This window comes from Corvus moneduloides, chromosome 4 (genome assembly GCF_009650955.1).
Source record: "Corvus moneduloides isolate bCorMon1 chromosome 4, bCorMon1.pri, whole genome shotgun sequence".
In the NCBI taxonomy this organism is placed as follows: Eukaryota; Metazoa; Chordata; class Aves; order Passeriformes; family Corvidae; genus Corvus; species Corvus moneduloides.
Genome location: NC_045479.1, coordinates 10383584 through 10407463, shown reverse-complemented (window position 1 = coordinate 10407463; position 23880 = coordinate 10383584). Strand labels below are relative to the sequence as shown.

The 23880-nt window shown below is 35.5% G+C and overlaps 1 protein-coding gene across 3 annotated transcripts in view; it reads right to left on the bottom strand.

The window, feature by feature from the left end:
- Positions 1 to 23880, bottom strand: part of CCDC91 (coiled-coil domain containing 91) — a 122880-nt gene that overhangs the window by 23620 nt on the left and 75380 nt on the right. For all 3 annotated transcript variants that reach the window (XM_032106552.1, XM_032106550.1, XM_032106551.1), the window contains 4 exons: positions 15660 to 15752; positions 15411 to 15479; positions 13537 to 13713; positions 1128 to 1241 (listed from right to left, as the gene is read on the bottom strand). In XM_032106552.1, coding sequence (XP_031962443.1) covers positions 1128 to 1241; positions 13537 to 13713; positions 15411 to 15479; positions 15660 to 15752 — 453 coding nt within the window. The remainder of the gene's footprint in view (positions 1 to 1127; positions 1242 to 13536; positions 13714 to 15410; positions 15480 to 15659; positions 15753 to 23880) is intronic.

Here is a 23880-nt window from a genome sequence, read left to right as displayed (position 1 = left end):
ATTTATGACACAAGTTACTTTAATAGTAGACCTACTTTCACCTTCCCCACAGCTCATCCTTTGTAAGCAATTGACTTCAGATATGCACAAACATCCTTATGGATCATGTTTTGCACTGGATTCTGTTTAAATTGTCTTTCCAAATCAAACAAATCCTGCTGAAAGGAAATTTCTCCAGACACAGAATAATGGAAGGAGCTCACCCAACTGCAATCTTAACAAGTAGCAGAGTGAAACTTCTGAAGGCAAATCCTATTTCCCATACTATTATTTAACCCATAAAAGCAGGGAATATAGAGGCAGAGGCCAAGCTCATTATTTCTATTTCCTTCTCAGGACAACATTACCCATTAGATTCAAGCTGAGTGATTTTGTTTATTGAGAGTCCTGAAATTTGATCTCGGGCTGCTACTGCCATATGAAAGAGGTTTTTAAAAATTATTTTTTGTTGATGTTTTTATAAAGAGCTTCAAAGGGGAGAAGTGTGTTATTTTTTTCTCCTCCTACTGAAAGCGAATCAAAGTCCCTTGAGCTACATTTTACTCTTTATACACAAGCATTAAACTGCCAGGATATAGCATTAACAGAACAACTGAAAACAACTTTCAGAACATTGCAACATTTCATAACAAGACCAATGCACTGACTATAAATCATGCTTAATAGAATACCAGTACATTTTCAGGTTCTCGCATAATATGGGTTGAGAGGAAAAAAATAATGACCTTTGTGTGCATACGAACTGCACAATAAAGTTCATTTGTGAACACAAAATAGCACCTGTTATTTATACTGAAATGCTTTCTATGATCTGAACTCAGATCACAACTTAAATTTGACAGACTGCGTTTATGCCCCACCTTTATGTTACTTTCTGTAATAAGAAATGCTATAAATTTTAACTGAACTATTAATTTCTCTTTTTCAGCTTGTGATGTACTTAAAAGTCTATAAATACATATGAAGGAATACATCATAATAACAAATTGTTTGAATAAATGAGTGAAAGATCTGAAGACCTAACTCCTGATGCTGTTCTCCTGTGCATTTTAAGACAGGTTTGAGGTTTAATAAATTTTGCCAGTTTCTCACTTCATGTTGAAACCCATTATCCAATGGTAACTCACCCTCTTCTGCTCTTTAATATACTCCATCATTTCTTCTCTTGTCCTTTTTACTGCTTCTTCGATTGCCTTTTCACTTCGTTTCTGCTCCTCCATTAATGCTTCCTTGACAATTTCCTTTTCAAAAGAAAAGCATGTAAGTGTATATGAAAAAAATACTTCACAAATGTGCTAAAGATCATCCCTTTTCCTCCTGCTAAATTTTTACTGCCTCTATGCTCTTCTCTCAATAATAGTTATCTTAAATATATGCAGTATCTTTATTAAAAAGCTATAAATTCAGCACTAAATGGCAAAATAAGAGAGAAAAAGAGAGAGAAATAATCCCTTTAAAGCTGTGTTAATAGAATACAATGTTCCCTGAGAGCAGAAAACAAAAAAGCAATGCAGGTTTTACTTTCCACCAGGAGCAGGGATGGCAGGGATGTACCCATTGCTGTTACCAGGCCAGATCACTTCAGTTGGAAGAGACCTGCAAGATCATCTGCTCCAGCTGCCTGAGCCCTTCAGGGCTGCTCAAGAATTAAAGCACATTTTTAATGGATTCTCCAAAAGCCTCTGAAACACCACCAGTCTTAGGGTATTGACCACCTTTCTCTCTCAGTGTCTGACCACCCTCTTGTAAAGAAGAGCTTCACAATGTCCAGTCTAAACCTCCCCTGATGCAGTTCTGACCCATTCCCACACCACCAAAGTCTGCTTCTATACTGTGATACAAATTATCAAAGCTTTTTGCAAACTTACATAAAAACTTGTCAAATTTTATAATTTGCTTCCAAAGTTTGGGAATTGTCAGGGACATTCTGTACACAGCAGTAAAAAGCAGCAAAAAATACTCACCCATCCACCCATCCAAATTAGCATTACCCTACATCAAATGCATTACAGTAGAGAAGGCTAGGAACCACTTCTTAAAACATCTCTATCACCTCCAGTATTTGGCTAAGGAAACAAATTGCTGGCCTAAAGTCACTGTCCCAAAACTGAAGTCCCAGTTTCCCAAAGCCACTCATGGAATAAGTAATGACATTACTAATCCAAGTGTTCCACTTCCAAGATTCAGGAGAACAAAATGACAAGCCTCAGATTCCGATAAATCCTGAAAATGTAACATTTTCAGAAAGGAAAAGAACATCCAGTAAGAGTAATCACATGATATTAAATGATTTCTTGGATAGATCAAGAGGAAGATGGAGAGTGTCTGAGAAATCAGGCAGAAATTGGCAATTCCTATAACTTTGTTCTAGACATTCCAATTTGGAAGAAACAGAAACACTAGTGGTGTGCCTGAAGAATTAAGCAGGAAATAATGGAAAAAACCCCAGTGGTTCAAAAAGGAACACAACATGACTTTGAACATATTTATTCACATACGTGATTTATGGGGTTTTTTTTAAATCAAGACTTTTAGAAAATCAAAGGTTAATATAAATGGATTTCTTATTAGTCTTCACTGGTTAGACATAACACTGTTACCCACAGATTTGTTTACAGGTTTGCTTGACTGCAGAGCAATACAGACATTTTATGATACGTATTTACAACTTGGGTTTGTGGGAGTGGGGAAGGTTGGCCAGAGGACAGGTAGAATTCTAAGGTTTTGGAAGTAGAAGATATTTATGAAGTTGTGTAATTCATCTGTATATTTAAGAGTGGCATTTTACAATATTACAAAATGAATTTTACAAAATTACAAAATGAAGAATCCACTGAATTGGATCAAACTCCTTTTTTTTTTTTGAAAAAAATTCCCTTCAGTGGAGGTTATTCAACTGAAAAAGAAAGCTCTATTTCTTACCTTTAGTTGTTTGCTCTATTTCAGCCAAAACGGAATAGTTTCTGCAAAACTACACTTTTGCTATTTTTATAGCAGAAAAAGTCTAAAATCCCAAATTTAAAACGTGTAACTATGTAGTCCCCACTGTTCTGGAAAGCAGTACATATGAAAATCATAGTTGTGAAAAGTGATTATGATTTTTTTCTATTTTAATTCAGTTACCAAAGAAAAATCCTGAGAAAAAGGTCTCTTTCACTACAGAACTCTGGCAAGACTAACAGAAAAAGTAGCAGAAAATTACATATTACAGAAATATGCTGTTCTTGTAATTATATTCTCATGCCAGTTTAATTTGTCAAAAGGTCCCAAAATACTGTCCTGTGTTTGAATGGAAAAAATTCCATACTCTATCGCATTAAATTCTTCAAAGCAAATTACAGAACTGATAAGCTGCTATATCTTAATATGTAGAAAATTTTACACTCAGAAAATACTTACAATCAATTAAAGCATATTAAGTACCCTTGATACGATACTTGAAACACTACATAGTCTGAATAAATATCTGGACTATAAAGTCCAAATAAAAACACAATTAAATTCTCCAAGTCTATTAATAAAATGCAAGGAAACAGAAACCACTAGCAGTATCTTTATGGAACACCAGTTTATTACACTGACATTAAAACAGAAAAAATAAAATTGGAAAGAATTCTTTTTCATTTCCACTGGTATTGGCACAAGTCCCCAGGGACGTGGTTAATCACCATCCCTGGAGGTATTTAAAAGATGTGTAGGTGTGGCACTTGGGGACATGGCTTAGTGGTGGCCTTGGCAGTGTGAGGTTAACAGAGGGACTCAAGGGTCTTTTCCAACATAAGTGATTCTGTGATTCATCTACCACATTCCAGTTAACCAAATTAAGTACTGATATATCTTCCCAATATATAAACATTTCTGTTTCAGACACTGATCACCACCAGTTACCATCTGAAAATCATCTCAACTGTTACTGTCACCAGACAGATCCTGTAGCCATCAGACTGGACAATCTCATGTGACTGCAGAAAAAGACTCCTACTTTAGTGGGCTTCATCCCAACATTTGGATTTACCAGACTGCTGGCAGTTGTCCACAACACTTTTGATTTGTTGGGGCTTTTTGTGATTATTCACCAACCATACCCTAGGATGAATCACATGGATCCATTTCTCGGAGATCTGAATGCCTGTTTCTCATCTGAGTTTAAATGTTATCCTGCTCACTAGATTCAGGAGAAATGAAACAGTTCCATAAAACACAGCCTTCTTCCCAGGATATGTCTTAAGAAGCAGGCCCTACAAGCCCTGACAAGGCTCCTGAACTGGCTGATTTGGTTTGCACTGTCCCGTACCTGCAGCTCAAAATGGGCAAACAGAGTCCTGTGAAACAACGACACTCGAGACTAGCAAAAGACACCTTTGCTGTGACATCAGTGAATGGAAAGAAAACTCTTTTATCCCTTTCATTCAGTTCTCAGAAGTCTTCAAAGAGCAAACAGTGCACAGTATTTCGTTAGTCAACTCAGTCATGTACTTTTTGATCTTAATCAATGATACTAGTTTTTCCCTCTGTGACAAGAGTCCTCACTTCCTTTATACAACTTTCCACTAAGTGCTCTCCTCTAAGTTCTCAGTCACTGTCTGTCTTTGCTCTATTTCTGTCATTAGAGTAAATTATCAACTAATATAAAGGTATTTAAATTCAGACATTACCTATTACTGTTGAACAAAGCCTTAGCTGCAGGTACATTTTCTTGGCATGTATTTACTTTTCCTTCATCTCTTTGCTCTTTCCTCTTAAGCTATATCTACCTTTGGATTTTATCCTAACTTAGATTTTGGTTGCAAAGGTAAAAATTGGCCCTTATTGCATCTTTAACTACAAAGGGAGAATGTTATTTGAGCCTCTTAGTGCTATTTTAATAGAATCAAGACAATGGGAAAACCCAGTTTCCTGTAAGAAGCTGAGGAAGGACACTCCACAAAATGGCACCTTTATTTTTTTTTACATATTTGATCAGTGGCTGGAGTACCAAATTATAATCACAAAGTTGGCTTCTTTACATGACTGTCTATACATGTGGTTGACATGACACCAGTTAGAAGATAAGAATACCTAATCAAAAATAAAATACAGTTATTCAAATACTCAATTGACAAATCACAGTCAACCATGTATTGGAAATGACAACCACACAATCACAACATATGAATCTGTAGGAAGACAGAAAGAAAAAGCAGTGTACTCAATACACCAGAGAACTCCAGACAGTATTTGAAAAATAAAGCAAGCCATATGTTGCTTTGCAATTTTATAGGAAAATTCTTTTGTTTCCACACAAGGATCAGGTGGCAGTACTAAACTTTATCTAGGAAATGCAACCACAGACTGCAATGTTAGTGGTTTTTCAGAAAATAGTAACCCTCAAATTATAATGTCTGTGGTTATAAACTACTACAATCTACTTCTGAAGTCAGACATGGTTGAAGTCTGTATGCAGTGAACTATTCCTTTTCCAGACTCTGCAAGCATATTAAAAATAAACTCATCTAGTGGCAGGGATCTCTTTCCACTCGGTGCTACTGAGCTGTGTCCTTCCTCTCACATTCAATATTACACAACCTTTTCTTTTAATGTGTCTCCATAAACACTGGCCACAGTAATGTTTCTGCAAGACAGTGGGAAAACAAGAACAGAGTAAAACTGAAAATAATGGTTTGCTACCTTCTTGAGAGAAATGTAAGCACACACTCCCACTGCAAGTTGAACAATAAAGGCAACAGAAATAGGAGAAGAGGTCCTTTGAAGAGCAAGTTCTTCAGCACATTGTGAGATACCATATGATCAATAGACTATTTAGGTAGGAATCGGAATATAGAGGAAAAAACCCAACAACTTCTTGTATGAATCCGTAAGATATTGAACATAAAGAGCAATGTTACAACAGTCCAAGCCTGTTACTGAAAAACCATTTCTTCTTCTAAAGATCAGGACCATCCCACCCAATCAAAATCCTACAGAGTCTAAAATTAAAGTTATTTCTGAAATTACATTAACAAATACGCCATTTTGCTGAATATTTCAGAAACAGAATAAATGGAGTATTTCAAACTCTGACTCCTCCACAGCACTCTGAAACCCTTGTGAAAAAAGAAAAAGTAACAAATGGACAAAGAGAGACTGATAAACATAATAGTTTGTATTTCCTTAACTGGAAATGCCCTCAAAGCTCTGTATATCATAGACACAAAGAGCTTTGAGGATAAAGAAATTAAATTTTAAGGAAATTAAATTAATACTGTGTCATGTTAAAATCCTCCCAAGTAAAAAAAAAACATCATAGAAGAAGGGCAAGCAATGCCAATCTAGGTAAAAGTTGATTTTCTGGTAAGAAATACTATAAATAGAGTGATTAATGATGAAAAAGAGGCAACAGCAAACCCTGAAACAGAGGCAAAAAGCAGTTTATAGCCTATTTAACAGAGAAAGAGTGATGGAGTAAAGGGTTGGAAAGTTACAACAGTAATTATGGCTATTTTCAAAGGAGAAGAAAAAAAAAGCATTAATAAAAATAAAGGAAAAGTGGGATCTTGCTTTAAGATTGTACCTATGTTGTTAGATACATATTTTTTCTCCTACAGATATGATGCCAAATGCATCCTGTAAACAAAAACTATATTTACAATTAGATCTGAAACAAAACCATGATACAGTCCGGAGTAACAAGCAACATTCTTGAAGGTGCAGAAAGTATTTGGGAAGTGGGAAAGGAAAAAAAGAAAGACTAAGAAACCTCTGAGTGACAGCAATGCATTCATAAAGTGACATCACAGAGATTATCAGGGTTTTCAGTGTATACAGAAACAGCTCACGAAGGGGCAATGGAGGAAAAAGTGAGTTAGGCTTCCAAATTTGATATGAAACAAGAGGCAATCTTGCACAAAACAAATTTATTGGACAATGAAAAGACAAGACAAATGTATAATCCCCATATATTTCCTTTTTTCCCTTTATACTATCCACCAAAAAATTCCTTCCATACCTACTCATTGGATGCATGAGAGAAAGTGAAGTTGTTTTTTACAGATTATAGGGCTACGAAAGGGCCATTTAATAGCTAATAAATCTGACTGAAAGCCAGAGTGGGAAATAACTTTTTAGAAAACCTTTTTTCCTTCTTAGTCCTTACAACCTTCTCAAATGCAGGGTAGTGGGGAAAAATATTTAGACAAACAGTAATTTTCAACAAAAATTCAACAGCTAAGTTTAGGACTTGTAGAAAAGAAACAAAAGATATTTCCTCAGGTATAAAGGCAATGGCTTCATGTTTTCATTTACATATCTTTGATTCCCTTACACATGGCCGGGTGTGGAAATCCTTGAGAATTTCAGTACCAAATTCACTCAGGCTCGCCAAACTACCAACAGAAGCACTCCCTCAAGTAGATGAGCATGAAAACCAAAAAAGTTTTGATAATGTAGCAGGTAAGGAGCCATTCACTCGACATTTTTCTTTTACCTTCTAAGCAATGGCATATGCTGGTATTTATAAATCCATGGAAAGTCATTAAACACAGTCTAAAGAATAAATTATTTTTCAACTACCTAGATGCTTGCCAGTAAAATTATATTAATGTTTTCTAAGACCATAAATTACAAATTTATTGTTCTGCAAAGAACACCACCACATGAATTTTCAGAAGTGTGAACATACTCAATCATCTTTAATTCTTAAAGATGTACTCAGCAAAGACCACTGGAAAGTTCCCTTTTTTTTCTCCCATAAGCCTTTTAGTTCACTTTTCTTGCAAAAATATTTTTTCTTTCTATATCTCAGTATATCTCAGTTGTGGCTTGGCTGAATGAAACACCACAGCCTCAGTTTTCCTGAAATACTTTCCCATTGGTAAGATAATTTTGCCTTAGTGCTTTTGCTCATGTCCAAGAGGAAGCAGAGTTTATGTTAGTTCTTTTAATAAATTAAAGGTTCTTTTTTTTATTTCTTTCCTAAATATTCACAGCCTTCAGAACACTTGAGTCTCTAATGGATCTGCTGTGTGGATTATGGCAGTGATGAAGGCAGTCTCTTTTCCCCTGGAGAATTAGGGTAAACTACACTACATTATATACAGTATTTTAAATTTAAGCCTTCAGGAAATGACAAAAGTGATTCTTTGCTTCAAATGCCTTAGCAGAATTATTTATTTCAAGTTATGAGATGGACTTAAATTTCCAGGGCTCACCCTGCAGCTGCCAGCTTTCATTTTACTTTTAATGAATTTATTTTAAAACAAAAATAGTGGTGCGTAAATTCTCTTCAGTTTCTTTTGCTAATTCTCTCCCACACCACCATGGATTTCAGCTCCTTTATGTAGCTGAGTATTTGGCTCTGTAAAATGGTAACAACTGCCATGCAGAGAGCTCTGCATTACAGCTATGGGAGCTGATCTGCATTGCCCCCTCATTACGAATTTAATACAGCAGACTTTATTCAAAATTGTATGGATATCATCATCCTATATACCCAAAGAATTTTTGGATTTCAGTTTTTTCAACGAGTAAAAACAAACAAACATTAAGAAGATGACGATAGAGAGAATTGTCCATTGTTTTTTCAGTTTAGAGCTGTACCCCAGGAGCTTCAATGCAATTTTGAATTCTGGGGTAAAAAGCTTCTGCCTCAGCCGAAGCACCTGTTATACTTTCTCCTTATCTAGAGGATATCCACTTTTTATTCAAATAAGTGTTCTAGAAAAAAAAAATCTACTGGAAGAATTTCACCAGGTATTCCTCTCAACACTGACAACTACCAGACATTAAACTCCTTGCAGGGAAGATGCCACTGTAAAAAATGCCAGACAATGTATGAAAAATGGAAAAGAAAACACTGGAGACATGCCAGGCTACGTCTAGTCTGATGAATAGATGAGTTCCTAATCTATGATGACTTTTCAATGTGTTGGAAAGGATCACGAGGTTCCTGTGCAAATGAGCATAATCTTTAATCAAAAGACTACTCGTTTTATTCAAGGAGAGCTTGTTTTTCCTGATTTAAAAGGCAAGCCTGCTCTTCCCCCAAACTGAGAATGCTCTTCTAAATTAAAAACAAAACAAAACAAAAAACCAACAAAAAACTCTAATAAAAGCATGAAGCACCTGAATAACACAGTTATAAAATCCGAAGATGCTGCCAGTCTCAACCAAAACGAAAGTCATCTGGACTTCTAATACCTCACAGCCTCAAGAGAGTGCTCTAAAAAAATGTTACCATTTCCCTGGTGATGTAAAATATCCCATTTACGCTTCAGAGTAATAAGGCTTCAAAAAATAGTACCTTTATTTTAAGTACAAATATCATGTCTCTAAGTAAAGACCCCAAGTCACTGAACAGTCAAAGCTTTCATGAAAAGCTTTCATTAAAAAAAAAAATTGCAATATTCATGTTACTGTAATCCTTTAATTTCTTAAAGAAAACGAAGAAGGGGGTACACGTCAAGGTTGCTCCATCAAGCTGAAATCTTAACTCACTATGTCTTAGTTCCCACTTTCACTGTAAGTTTATCTTTACTCTGCTGTGTCATATTTGGTAACAAAATATTTGATATTAATCATGATTTATTTATTAAACTGTCCCTAAGTCTCCAGATTTTTCTCTGGCAATGTTAAATTAGTACCATGAATCTCAAATGGAAGTAGCATTTCCTTATCTGCAGACTTGACAACTACTTGACTGAGGACAAACATTTGTTTTGAGGACAAAGTCTTGTCACTCATGAATATCTAACACATAGAAGGCATCTGCATAAACCTTCCAGATTTGCATCCCATATGGGTCTCCTTCCTGGCCACTCTGCAACAACAGCACCAAAAAAGTCTAAAACAATACCTGTATCATCCCTGGAAATGAAACACTCATCTTTTCTTCTCTTAAACAAATTATTTAGGTGATGAAGGGAAATTTCACCACCTGATTCAGCACAAGTGTGATCTTCAAACCTTTGTTGTTCTTCTGCTAAAATTGTCTGACCAATGAAATGTTAATGACCATATTTTAATGGTTTTTTCCATTTGCTTTCTCATATATAGCCATATAACTTCTAGTGCATGTGTTTAAAAACTGGTGAAAAAAACCAATATATTTTATTTTAATAAAGAAAATTAATGGATGGCAAATTACTCTTTTAAACCTACGAATCAGACTTCCTAATCATGTTTCTCTGGTCTAGAAGGTAAAGGAGAAGCCAAAAAATTAATTCCACTATGAAACAGAAATTTATTTTCCCTCATTTTCATGATTTAAATATTTTACAGATGCACAGTTGTGCTACAGTTTTAAAAATATGTCTTTTATCAACTCTTACCCCATGCACATGAAAATGCCTTCTTCTCTGTGGGTTTGCATCTCAAAGAAAATAATGAAATTTTCAATGGTTTTGATTTTTTCCATTAATTATTCCCAGGGTTAACTGTGGGCACTTTGACTGTAAGCCATTCTGCCTCACCTATTTGCAGAAGACTACACTAAGCCCTTGTGATCTTCCCATTTTGCAGACTTAGAGAAGTATTAGTGAAGGAAAACTCCTTCTCTTTAATAATATGCTTAATTTCTTTGTTTTAGTTCAAATCAGTAATGCAAATCTTCTTGAAATAATTTACAGCAAAATAAAATTTTATTCTAGGATTTTTCATTGTCTAAAATGTTAGGCTCTCTGTTTGACTTTTGGCCATTGCAGAGCTGACTTGATATGTTGTCTAAACAATTACTGCAACAGTCAAGAGTGCAGTTATAGCTCTTGTCAGACAAATCTTACAGAAAATAAAACATAATTAAGAAACAGCTCTGTGTGGAAGGCTCTACACAGAAAAAATTAATGCACACACACAAAGTCCTTGTAGGCCCAAGTGTTTTTCATTGTTAAACCAAAGTTGTATCTGACACCACTTAGAAGTTATCATTTGGCACATCAGCTCTGCAGGACTTCTTCAGTTGACAGAAAATTTTAGTAGTTGGTGTATGCTTATAATTGCAATGGCCTAAAGGAGATATGCCAGTTCCTGGCATAGGGAAAAGGGAAAATTTCTCCAAGAAACCAATTTCTCCATGAAAGTCCATCCTCCCCAGGGAGGGGAGATGACAGATTAATTAGAGATTAAAGACTCTAACTTCATATATACCATACATATATGTGATAGAATTTTGGAAATCTGAAGAAAAAATCTGCATTTTTCCTTAATTAAAAATAGATTAGGTATTTGAAAAATGAACCTGACATTGATGCCATGATGACTTTTTGCCTTTTCTTTTATACCCCTGTTATACCTTTTTTACAACTTCTGTATTCCTAGTGCTTTTTGCCTACATTCTTGGACTTGTTTGTTCAGCTAGGAGACTAAACATTTTAGAAGCTTCGTAGGTAGGGGTCAGTGTGCCCCAGACCCCAAGGTCCTCTCCAGAACACATTCTGTAAACTAAGATAGAACCATCCAGGGGAAGGTTCCTTGGGGATGGGGGCTCACTCAAGCCTCTCATTTGGGAATCTTTGATAGATATGCTAATTAGTAAGACCTATAATGTTGTACCAGATCTTGTGGGGGGGCATTGCAGTGTGCATGGAGGTGCATTTGACCTGGACGTGTGCACCTAAGGATCCTTAAAATAAATACCAAGGTAAAATCCCTTCTTCCCTTCTAACCGTGTTTGACTCTTGATTTTAAGACCAGGAAAAGGCATCAACATGAAGGAGAAATAATCACGTCATAACTGAATAAGAGAAATTATTCCTGTTACAACAAAAGTTGTCAGAGTTGTTTGGCATTAAAAGAAAAGGAATTAATTAATGACACTACTAAAGGACTACATAAAGTGCAAGATATTTACAGCACAATTAATCACAAGAGTCTCCAACACCTCAGTGCTGCTCACCATCACAACAAGGACATCACTAGGAACTACTTGATCAAAAAGCAGCTTGAGTAGAAAAGCCTGTCCCTTGGGGAGGCCTGAATTGCTTCCTCAGGGAAGCACTGACATGGCAGTGTACTTAAGGCTTTATCAAAGAATACAGCCATCAGTATTAAACTACTTCTAATGTCATCCTGTCTTGTGACAACTTCAAAGGCAACATCAACTACTAGAGAGCCTGCAGTACCCTCCACAGTGAAGGCAAACCCGCTCCAAGTCACTATCCCAGCTTAGTCCATGTCTCTCCCAGCCTTGGGACACCCAGTGCACCCCAAATCCATAAATACCCTGGCTGAACTCCAGCACCCAGCCATGGGACTCCTTCACCAAAAATCTTTAGGATTCATCAAAACCCTTCTCAAACTTCATTACCATAGTCCTCCTCCTATTAAGCTCTTCATGTTCCACAAGCTATAAAATTTACAGCAGTAAACAAATACTTCATCACTCTCCCTGCAATGAAGTGATTCTCTACACCACTGGTACCAGTTCTCACTCTGGACAGTCTGAATGATTTGTATCTAACTAAAGCCTGAGCAGCTTTTCTCAGCTTGAATTTAGCTTTGAACTCAGATGTTTATCTTTCTGTTCTGAAGAAGAGTTTGAGTTCCTGAAGACTCACTGAAAATCTTGAAAACTGACGTTTCACCATTTGATACCTTTACATTTAAGAGAAGCAAAGAAGATATAAAAAATTAAATCACTCTATTTACATTAGGAATGTCAGCAACACAGAGTATGATAATGGCACAGCATCAAAACTTTTTTTTTACAGCTGATTAGGTATATGAGGTTATTAATTTTGTTTAACACTGGAAAGGGAAATGGTGTCTGTTTCCAAAGAGAACTTCTATTTTACTTCAAATTCTCAAGTTTTAGTTTTCTTTTTTTCTTATGCAGCACATAAAAAAATACAGCAATATCAAATTCCAACACACCAATGAAATATATGCTCCTTAAAATTCTGAAGACAATAATATTTGAATATGTCACCAAGAAATCAGTGAATTCACAGGTTGTTCTTCCAAGCATCATAGATGACAAAATTCAACTTTTGGAAGAGTAATTTAACTGCTATTATAACATATTTAATTTGTCGTTCCTAGAATTGCTAAAAGCACTGTTGGGAATGCCCCTCTCCATTTACGTGACAAACAATTATTATAACAGAAGCAACTCTCTAATGATTAACTCTAGAAACATTTCTGGTTCATTACTGATTGAAGTTTCCAGTTTTTATAACCCGCTCTTTATTGTGTACCTGTTCTATAAGGAACAAATGTAACATCTTTAGTCTTCCACAGGTATGGAAGTCATCTAAACTGCTAACAGCATAAATGCCACTCTCTGAGCTGCTTGTCCTGGGCTCCTTTTGAAGTCAGAGGACAAAACCAGGCATGATTTATATCATTTCTATGTATGTACCTGTGAAGGTCACAGGAATTTTGTTGTGTATGTGCCAGCCTCTCCTCATACACACAGTCTAGGTGAAGATAAACAGCTTGCTGTGCATTGTAAATATCAACTGAGTGATAGATGTCACAGGAAAATCTACCACAACAACTGAAGACATTCAAAAGAAAAACCAAAACTATACAAAGCAGGTGCATGGGAGGGTAGAACACACGAACCTGATTCTGCTTTCTTTGCTCTTGCATGGCTTCTGAAACAGCCTGAGCAATCTTCTCTTTATGACTATCACATTCTGCTTCCCACAGTTTTCTTTCTTCTGCATGAATCTTCTCCATATTTCTCCTTTCCTCCTCCACTGCTTTCAGAACAGCTTCCTGCACTACTTCTTTCTCAGCCTTTGAAACAGATCAGGCACAATTAGATGAGCAGCACACCCAACCTGATTGACTAACTTATATACATCACCTTCTTCTAATGAGGTCTACAAGCTGACAAGATATGGGGTATGAACATTTTCACTTCTGAACTATGAGGTTCAATTTATCTTAAGGTGCTACCAGCAGGTATTACCTCTGGGCAATGACTTGTGTAGTTACAGAAAGGAAAAGGAAGTTACAGGTAAGGATCTTAAATTCCCACCTACTGAAAACACAGGAATTCATAACTAGTTTGCTTAACACAAAAAATAAACTACAGCAAAACCCATGCAGGAGTAGGCACATCATGGGCCTCCCTTGATATTCCCGTGTAAGAGATATTCCTGCTCTTATCTGCAAATATCTGAAGTACAAAAACACTCTGAGCATTTTCTACAGAAAATTCGCCAATATATAGTTAAAACAAATGTGTCTTCCCTCCCAAAGCTCCTTAGGCCATGCTACAAGAAGTACTGTTTTATTTTTTCCCCCAATCATTATATTAAACCATTATCTGAAATCACAGAGAATTTAAAGCCAACAGTTCCACACATGCATAGCCACACAAATATATTTATCAGCAAGACAACCACTGCATAATATCTACAAATAAATAATGGCAAACTGAAGTTCAAAATAAGCAAACATGGGCTGACAAACCTTATTCAGAAACCTCTCCGTTTTAATAAGCTTACAGGTTATTCCTATGCCCTTTGGAGGTAATAAGGAACTGGTCAAGTCATAAAAAGCAAAAAAATCTGTATTCATCAGACACCTACACTTCTAACTAAAGCTGTTTCTTGCAATTCACTGGGACTTGATTTTCTACTTAGATATTTTAAAAATATAATAATTAAAATAGGATGTTTTATTATACACACATTTTCCTGTAGATATCAACCATGTAAGAACTGTTTGTTGTACTACTGACTGTTACTCAGTGACGTGCTCAGCCAGTGTTCATATACTACACAAAAATACCAAGCAGAAAATTATAATATAGCCTGCTGAACTGTGCTAGTTAATACATACCACTAGCTGCCCCAGATCCTTACATGCAATTTAACTTTTGTACTGGATTTTTCATCAATATTAGAAATGAATTCTAGTTTAACATTTACAAAATAATTGTCCCAAAATCAATGCACTTCATAATGAAATAGGCAGGAGAAATCATATTTAAAAACTGAATAGTCACTTTTAGTCAAACATCAGCTTATATAAAATAATTCAAAACTTCTTAAAATGTTCTTCTTTGTGTATGATTTTACAAATAGTTCTCTTCTCATTGAAAATGACCATATTCAAAGAAAGTTAAATAAGACATGTCTTATTAAGATCTTCAGTTGACCATGCTACCCAGCTCTTCAAATCAAGATGCACTGATGTTGAAAGACCACAAAAGCAGGTATTTAGGGAACAGCAACAACTGAACTGCAATACTGTGACTTCTTGTTACAAACAATTCAGAGGCTATTGTCCAAGGAAAGGAAGTTACATCTCTGTATCAAGGCATGGGATATAGCAGGTATGTTCATTTTCAGTAGAACCAGCTTCTTCTAAACACAGATGAGAACACAGAGCTTGGTAAATTTAGTTATGAAACAAAAGTATCTGAACTTTCTAATGACACACATGGAATCCATATTTCAGGTCTACTAATTAACGAGAGGTACCTTTGCAGCAGCTGCCAGAGCCTCCTTGCTCCTCCTTCTTTCTTCATCCAAACATTTGTCCAGCACTTCCTGCAAGTGTTATGAAAAATTAAACTCCAATAGACAATAAAGGAGTGGCTAAAAATCATTCCAAACAGCCAAAGTGCTTAAGAAAGCTTCCTCTTCCTGTCAGTAATTGTGACAGGATCATTCCCAATAATGTCCACGATGCTGATCTGATCTCTTATTTTTTTGTAAACAAAACAGTACCTTGTGCTTTTGCGACTGCTGCATCAAAGCTTCTTCTATCTTTTCTGATAACACTTCTTTTTCTGCTTCCAAAATGTCAAGAAGTCGCTGATGCTATTGGGAGAAAACATTCATCTTTTTGTAATCACAGCCAGTGAATAAAACAGACAAAAAGAATTCATCCAAGACACTTGGGACTTGTCAGTTGCTCACAAAATTACTTAAAACATAGATTCAGTTAAATTACATACACAACACTCCTTTAAGTGATTTCATGTCATGAAAAAAATGACAATAATTATATTTAGCTTCCTGGATAATTAATATTTCCTTTCAGTCTAAAAAGCATTGGGGAAAAAAGTTGAAAAATGAATCACTATGTGAAAGCAACACCTACACAATTGATAAAGATGGTCTAAGCAACACCACACTTGATTTCATTTAAACAGTTGCAGAATTAAAATTAGGCTTGTATTACCTCTCAGTTATATGTACAGACAGCAGAAGGCAAATGTATTTCTTTCAACCATTTGTGATATCATGACCCTCGAGAGTCAGGAAATGTGAACAAAGGAGAATGCTGCTTTCTTGTCCATTTCTTGTTATCCTAAACATTTTTTCAGGGAGAAAATGAACTCTGAAGTGACCACCTAGCCTATATGCAGACATAGAACCTGTCACTGTTCATAATTACAACCCATTTATTTTTTTTTCTCTGTATCAAGAAAAGAATTTGCAGGATGTGGGTTTTGTCTGTAAGAGCTAAGCTGTTTTTCCAAACTAAAAATTATTGCTGGAAATTATTGATGCTACGTATTTGTCATGATACAATTGCTAGCAAGTCAGTACACTTTTTTACATGTTATTGAAGAGATGATATATTATAACCTGAAAGTAAAGCATCAATGCACAGTAACATTTTACAAGATCACCAAGAGGAAAGTGTTACAGTAGAGTTTTATGTTAATATAAGTGTATATAACAAACATAAATTTTTTACACAAAGTTATGCAGGCAAATCCCCCTTTCACCAGCATTTCTAAGAAACAGTCATTTCTGTTTCACGACTTTTATTATGTTTTAATTTCAAGTGTCTCTAATGGCAGCTAGAAATACATTACCAAACTGCAATACTATGTTCTGAAAAATATTTTTTCATTTGAAGAATAGAAAACTTTTAGACTGCTTCATAAAGAAAAACACCTATCTGCCCTTCCAGGATAAACACGTGAAGAGGCATTTCCTTGTGAATTTACTTAAAATAGGTCTGAATGTGGCAGACATATTCTAATGGAAAACACCTGTGGAAGGAGTAGCAAAATTCACATCATGTTTATACTTAATGATGTGTAACTCTCTTTTCTTGTGTTTTCAGACATTAGCTTTAACTATCAGGGCACTTACAGAAATTACATTTTCCCAGTAACTTAAAGGTGAAACAATAAATGGATTTTATTAGTTAAATGCTCTCTGTGACTCTTCACTTGACTAACTGCACAGATTACAAATGTTATTTCACAATGACAAAATATAAAACAAACACATGCAAATATTTTTGCAGACATATGCCACAAATCAAGGCATATTACACGCAAATTACTGAATCTTTATTTTGCTTGTCAAGAATCAGCACAGGAGTTTCTGAGGAGAGTTCCTTAGAGAAAATCACCTCTATCTTGAAAGCACCTGCAATAAAATGGAAGTCAGTTTGTTCAGTGAGATGAGACTTTCTAGTTTAAGCCTGGCAGGCAGTGAATTCCAGCTTGACTCTGACCATCACATTTCCAGGTTTCATATGAACACTGTCCATCAGATTTCTGAGTTACGTGTATCCACATTTCAAGCTTCCACAACGGGCAGTGAAATACAAGATGTATTTCACACCATTCTCAATGGGACCACAATTTTCAGCTTTTAAACTTCAGAAGCGTTTTAAAATTTTATTTTCCATGTATGTGTAACAAGGCATTAAAGCCCTTCCTGGAAGTCTAGGAATGCAGATGTTTGCATTAATATAATATAGAACATGTACACATGGCCAGTGGAGAAACCCAATGTCACTCCCCTCTGATGATGAAACAGTTTGATGACCACAGCCCTTCACATGATCTAAACCCCCATGCAGAGTTAACTTCTCATAAGCCAGTCAGGGACCTACAATCCTGAAAAATACAGATATCACAACCAAAACTTTAACTACAAAAACGACTTTTACCACAAAAAAGTTGCCTAGTAAGGAAACAATTCCAAAAAACTGAAGGCTGCTGTGACTGAAGTGTGACTGCTTTGAGTTAGGCTCTCCTATTTCCTTGGTAGACTAAAAGATCTATAAGGTATTGCATTTGCGGTTTTATGGAATTCACAGGAATTCAGTAATAATTTCTTTAAGAATTGCATCTGTTTATAAAAACATGTTAGGTCATATTTTTCAAGATACCAGAGGTTAAGTATTTGTAAGGACATTTAGAATGCTTTCAAAATAGAAGCTCATAACTTGTGTCATAGTTCAATGCAACTTATTTTACATTAAATACTTCTCATGGAAATACAGAATTTATAATTTCATTACTGTAAGTCTCTTGTGAATAGCTTGGTATGTCCTTTCCTATTGTAATATAAATGCTTATTCATGTGGAGTAATCCTCCCATAGATGCTTATGTTCGTATCTGAACTTCCAAAAGTTCATTTATTCATCACAAATGTTGCAACAGCTGTCCATACAACCCAGTAAAGAAAATTCTCCTATATTAGGCTCAGAGAAATACCTTGGAGAACTGTTTATTTGGCTTCAGAATCTATATTTGGTCAGTCTTGTTTTTCAGAGAGAAACATACCTTAAGCTATTACATTACATAAAGTATATGAAAAAAAAAAAGGAAATGGAAATGGAGAGAACAGGATAAAATATTATGTGAACTGCTTCTCCCTCAAGCAGGTCTTGAGTCCAGAAAACCCATATGGCATAATTAGCATGGATACAACATGACAGCTTCCATTCTGCATGCAATTAATATGCTATTTACTTACCAATCAAGAACTTTTTGGTTTTTTCCAAAGTACTATGCCCCACAGTAGTGTTAGTCCTCATACAGAGGCACAGAATGTCCTGGAAAGCTGTGCTTATTAAAATGATGTAGAGTGATCTCAGTGGTATTATTAATCCATTTTCTAGAAAAGAATGCACCTGAATGCATCTGAATTCCTTATTACAGAAGCACAGATCTTTCAAAGGCATATTCAGGGATCTTGGTTATGCATATCACTTGAGCAGGACATCTGGGAAGTTATGGATAGTAAAGGCTTCATCAACAATCAAAGATTTTAGCTATTTCTGTATAATGAAAGCATTCAGACAGACTTTGGCAAAAAAAAAAAAAAAGGCAGTAATTCAAAGAGAATTGTTCATGATTGTATCAACAGAATTCCAAGGTCCTAGTTTAAATGTCCCTGCATAGCAAGTTATTCTAACCCTTTTGGAACTATTCTTTAGTTTGGGCAGCTAGGTTTGTATTTCAGATTTTAAAATAATCCATACACCCTTGAAAGTAGAAATTATTATAAAGAAGTGTTTGGTACATGGAATTTCAAGACATGCAGAATGACTTTGGAGTCTGGTACTAAATGCACATGGTGAACTTTATATACAATCAGTGCTTCCTCAGTTGCTGTTTCAGACAAGTTCATCAAAGAGAGTTGAAGGTTAAAAACAAACAGAAGGTGACAGTTTCACTTCAGCACTTAAAGGTTTGAGAGCTTTCAAGTGTTTTTTATTTAAAGCTAACAGGAAACAAGAGGAAGTTTCAGGTTCACTTACTTGGCTTGTAGATTTTTGTTCAGCTGTAGTAAAGGCCTCTGAACAACAGACCACTGCAGAATTAAAGATCATATCTAAGCATCCTTATCTCACAAATCCTCCCTTTCTCACCAGGAATTAGAGCCAGACAAAGGGTGTGAGTTGAATGAATCTCTTTCCACATTTGTAGTTTCCATACATAAGAATTAACAACATGTTCCTCTCTCTGTCAGACAGTGTTAAAGGAATAATGGAAGAGCTCTGACACTTCAGGTACCACTCTGAGCTATGTATACCCTGAACTGCCATTCCTAAGCAATGGAGAGGCCACTTTCTCCTGGTAATTGTACCTGTCAAGAGCACACTGCCCATGCTTCACAAAGTAAACCTAATAAAAGCTTTCAAGGCAGAGTGATCTGTCTCCTCTAAGTAGGATAATGAGTTCATCAGACCTAATGGTCCTGTGAAAAGTAACCAAGTGTCTTCCAGTTTCCTGTGAAAGTTAGGATGGTGACTTACATATGAAGCCTTAAATTTGGAAAAAAGCAGTTAACCCCTGCAAGGGCCCATGAAGTTTTTAAACAGAAGTTGAGGTGAGGGTTTCCTTTATTAATCAACAATCCAAGAACCAGAAAACAGGTAAAAAACCAATCTAAATATGTTGGAACTTTGAATCCAATTACACAACTCTTAATAAACAAATATACCTCAAATACACCTTACAGAGTTTCTGGAATAAAGAGCAAAGATGGAAACTGATAAAAGGTTATGGCTACAGAACTGGAAATAGGGTGCATGAATCAGTGTGGGACAAAAAGAAATCTCAGTGAAAGCTCCACTTTGGAGCACCAGGGAAGTTTTCACCCAGTGTACGTTTCCTGGGCTGCACGTCCACGCTGTGTGTGTTATCTGTAAGGCACAGTAGAGAGTTGAACACTATGTAGAGATACTCACAGAGATCTAAAAAATCTTTACCTTAGGTTCAACAAATACTACAGCTCCTTAATGCATCACTTTAGCTGATTTCCATAGCCTAGCACTCTCAGACTTCTTTCCAACAAAGCTATAATTTACCTCCTTTTATTCCATTGACAGGGAGTATAGGGTTAAGGTACAAATTTCTGAGTTGTAAAAATTCTGAAGAGCAAGTTGTCTCATGACATGATGGCCCAGTGAGACATAGGAAAGAGATTTCCAAAAAAAATAGAAGAAAACCCCGAAACTTTTCTAAAAAGTGGTATTCCACAGTGGAGAGAAACACTAGTATTTCTACCCTACCCTCTGGAAAGTAGCATGAGAGGGTCAAGAAGGGTCTTGTGAAAATTAGCTTAAAACAAAAGACATTCAAAAATAGGTTATAATGTTTTCCTCCCTGCAAGAAGTTCTCTAGGCAATGGTTCCAAATGAAAATTGTTTGATGTAGATTCAAATATAAATACAGAGGTCCTGTGGTTTTTCTTGATTCCTGTAAAAAAGAAATCAAAAAAATCTTCCTTTTTTTCCTGGAATGTGAGTCAGAGAAGACATTGTAAACAGATTTAATCACAATAGCAACTAGTCAGTCTTTTTTGTTATTTTTACATATTAAATTTATTTCTGAGGAATCATGAAATTTTTCTTTCAGGTAAGCATAATTTGAAGGATTACATAGAAGATATTACACTAACTTAGGGGGTGAATGAAATAATGCATGAGATGAGCTGCTTTACAGCTAAAGTGCTGCATTAAAGCTATTAATAACTAATTCTAATTTAGTGCAGTTGTAATTTCTTGCATATTCCTATTAATCTTAAACTCCAAATTTAAAGTAAAACAAAAAATTGGGTGTCTTGCATGAACTGAAATGCTTTTTAAAAAATACTTTCTTTCTGAGTCCTGTACTGTTTCATTTTAAAGGAAATGTGTACAGGATTTAATCCACAAATAAAAATGCAATTCTTTTGCTATAGTAATGGACATCCAATTCATGTTTCTGTAGATTGGTTCCTTCTCAACATTGGGTAAATCATCATGCATGGATCACCAAAATCAGCAGGGAAAAATTCATTTTGTTAGCTGCTATTCTACCTTATTTAGCTGCTATTTTACCTTATGTAAAAGTAGTCAGTTAGATAATAAGTCAAAAATAAAACAGCAAAGAACATCACAGAACAACCAAAGTTAATATGAATATCCTAACACTAAACAGGAAAAAAAGGCCTTGCATTAATTAGAGTATCACTGCAACAAGTTATTGGTGTTTCCCTCTTCCACACCTTTCATCTGAGGAAACAATTGTCACACACTAAAGAAACGACACTTGGAAGTTTCTTTTAATGACATCATTATCAAAACCAGTATTTTAAGACATTCATGTCTAATTCACCCTCAGTGAATGGCCAGTTTTCCTTGGAACAAGTGTCTACTGAATTTTTTAATCTAATGAAAAGTGCATTGGAGTTAATTGTTTCATAGAAAAAACCACAGACATAATGTCATCTGCAGTATTGGGGCTTTTGTGTACATTCAAAATATATGGACACAGAACCACCCTCCTCTCTCAAACCTTGGGGAAAAATTATCTTCAGGCACATTTAGGAAACGTTTCAGCACTTCATTCATCAGCATGGGACATAAACCGCTGGATGGGGCTTTTTAAGAACTCAACACTTCAAATCTGTTCATCTATTTTAAAAGAAATCTTCTTAACTCACAAAGTTCTACTTTTATTTTTGTCTCTCATGAAGGGATCTAACAGTAGGAAGAAATAACACAGGTCATGGGAAACATTATTATCTATGTGAGAGGAAGGTGACGTAACAAAAATACATCATGATTTTGTAATGTTATCAAAATATTCCCATTTCTACATCCTATTCAAAATATTATCCTGAGGAAAAAGGCGACCTTATTAAAATACTAGTAACAGTTTTCTGCTTCTCTAAAAAAGGCTGGCTACATTCAACAGCATTTTCTTTTATACTGCACCTTTTCTTCACCACTGCTAAGCTATGCCTAAGTCAAATGACAAGATCTGGTAACTGTAACTGGTTTCTTACTGTCCTCACTATCTGTGGCATCTCAGTGTTTGGCAGTGCAAGGTGGAAAATCTGTGTGAAGAATTCCAACATCTGGTACATATTTCCACTTCCTCAAATTATAACTTATTACTGCATGGTTGAACTGTATCTTTTTGCCAGTTTGAGGTCCAAGTGCCTAACAAAGCAGCAAAGCTTTTCTAAGAGACAGCTTGGGAATCAGAAAAACATTATTACATGAGAAAAGCTAAAACAATGTAAACATAAAGAAAAATTGTAATAGCGGTAATAAAATAACTAGGGATATGCTTAAACAGGGTTCCAGTCAGCAGCATACAGTGAGTGCACAATCTGTATCATGTGAGGCACATCAGAGGCTGAAATTAAGGTTAAAACATTTTGCTGCATAAGTACTTCATTGTTTTTATAAATAAAGTAAGAAGATATAGAAAGTAATCTAATAATGAAAATACTTTTCTTGGAAAGCGTACATAGCAATGGAGACCATTAAAAACGTGACACACTTCGAGCTCCTGGGGAAACAGAGATAACCAACTTTATAAAAATATGAAAATAATAAAAAAGCATCAATCATTTCTTCTATTTTGTGATCTAATTACTGGCCATATGAGTTCTCCACAAATTGCTCCATTTATCAGGAAGAAATAAAGGAAATGAACTCCTAAAATATGAGCAATGTAAACAGCAAAATATTCAATAATGGAAGACAACAAAACAGAACAAACCCAAATTTTTTTTCAACTACAGCTGACGGGAAAATAATTGAGGAGAAAAATCCTTCTATATTACTTACCTGTTCAGAGTATTGACAAGAGTTGATGGTACAAATTCCTAAGAAGTAATGAAGGTTTGAAGATAACAAGTTATATAAGCAAAAGAGGGGAAAAAAAAAATCACTCTAAAGAACTACTTTCAAGTGCCACTTGACAAATCCAAGGAAGCAAATGTAATTTCCAAAGAAGATTTTTGGTGGAGACACTAGAAGAATCCTGGCTGAATTAACAGTGCAAAGGGACTGCAAAATCAACTTCCAGCTAGCATGTGAGAGTGGGCATATTGAAATCAGGTTAGAAAACTCTGGTAAGGGTTTATATTTTAAAAAAGCCCACCAAACAGTTATGCTTGTTTTCAGATTTTTTCATGGAACCACAGAATCACAGAATGGGTCAGCTTGGAAAGGACCACAGTGGGTCATCTGGTCTCACTTCCCTGCTCAAGCAGGATAAATCCTGAAAAATTTTTATTAATTTAGGAAAAACACGCAAACAAACAAACAAAAAGCCATCCCAGCACAGTAAAAGCTGATTCTTGCTCTTTTAATTTTGATTCTCTCTATATACACAGAAACCAAAGAGGTATCAGGAATCCACAAATAAATTTCTCAAATTTGACACAGGATTTTAATCAATC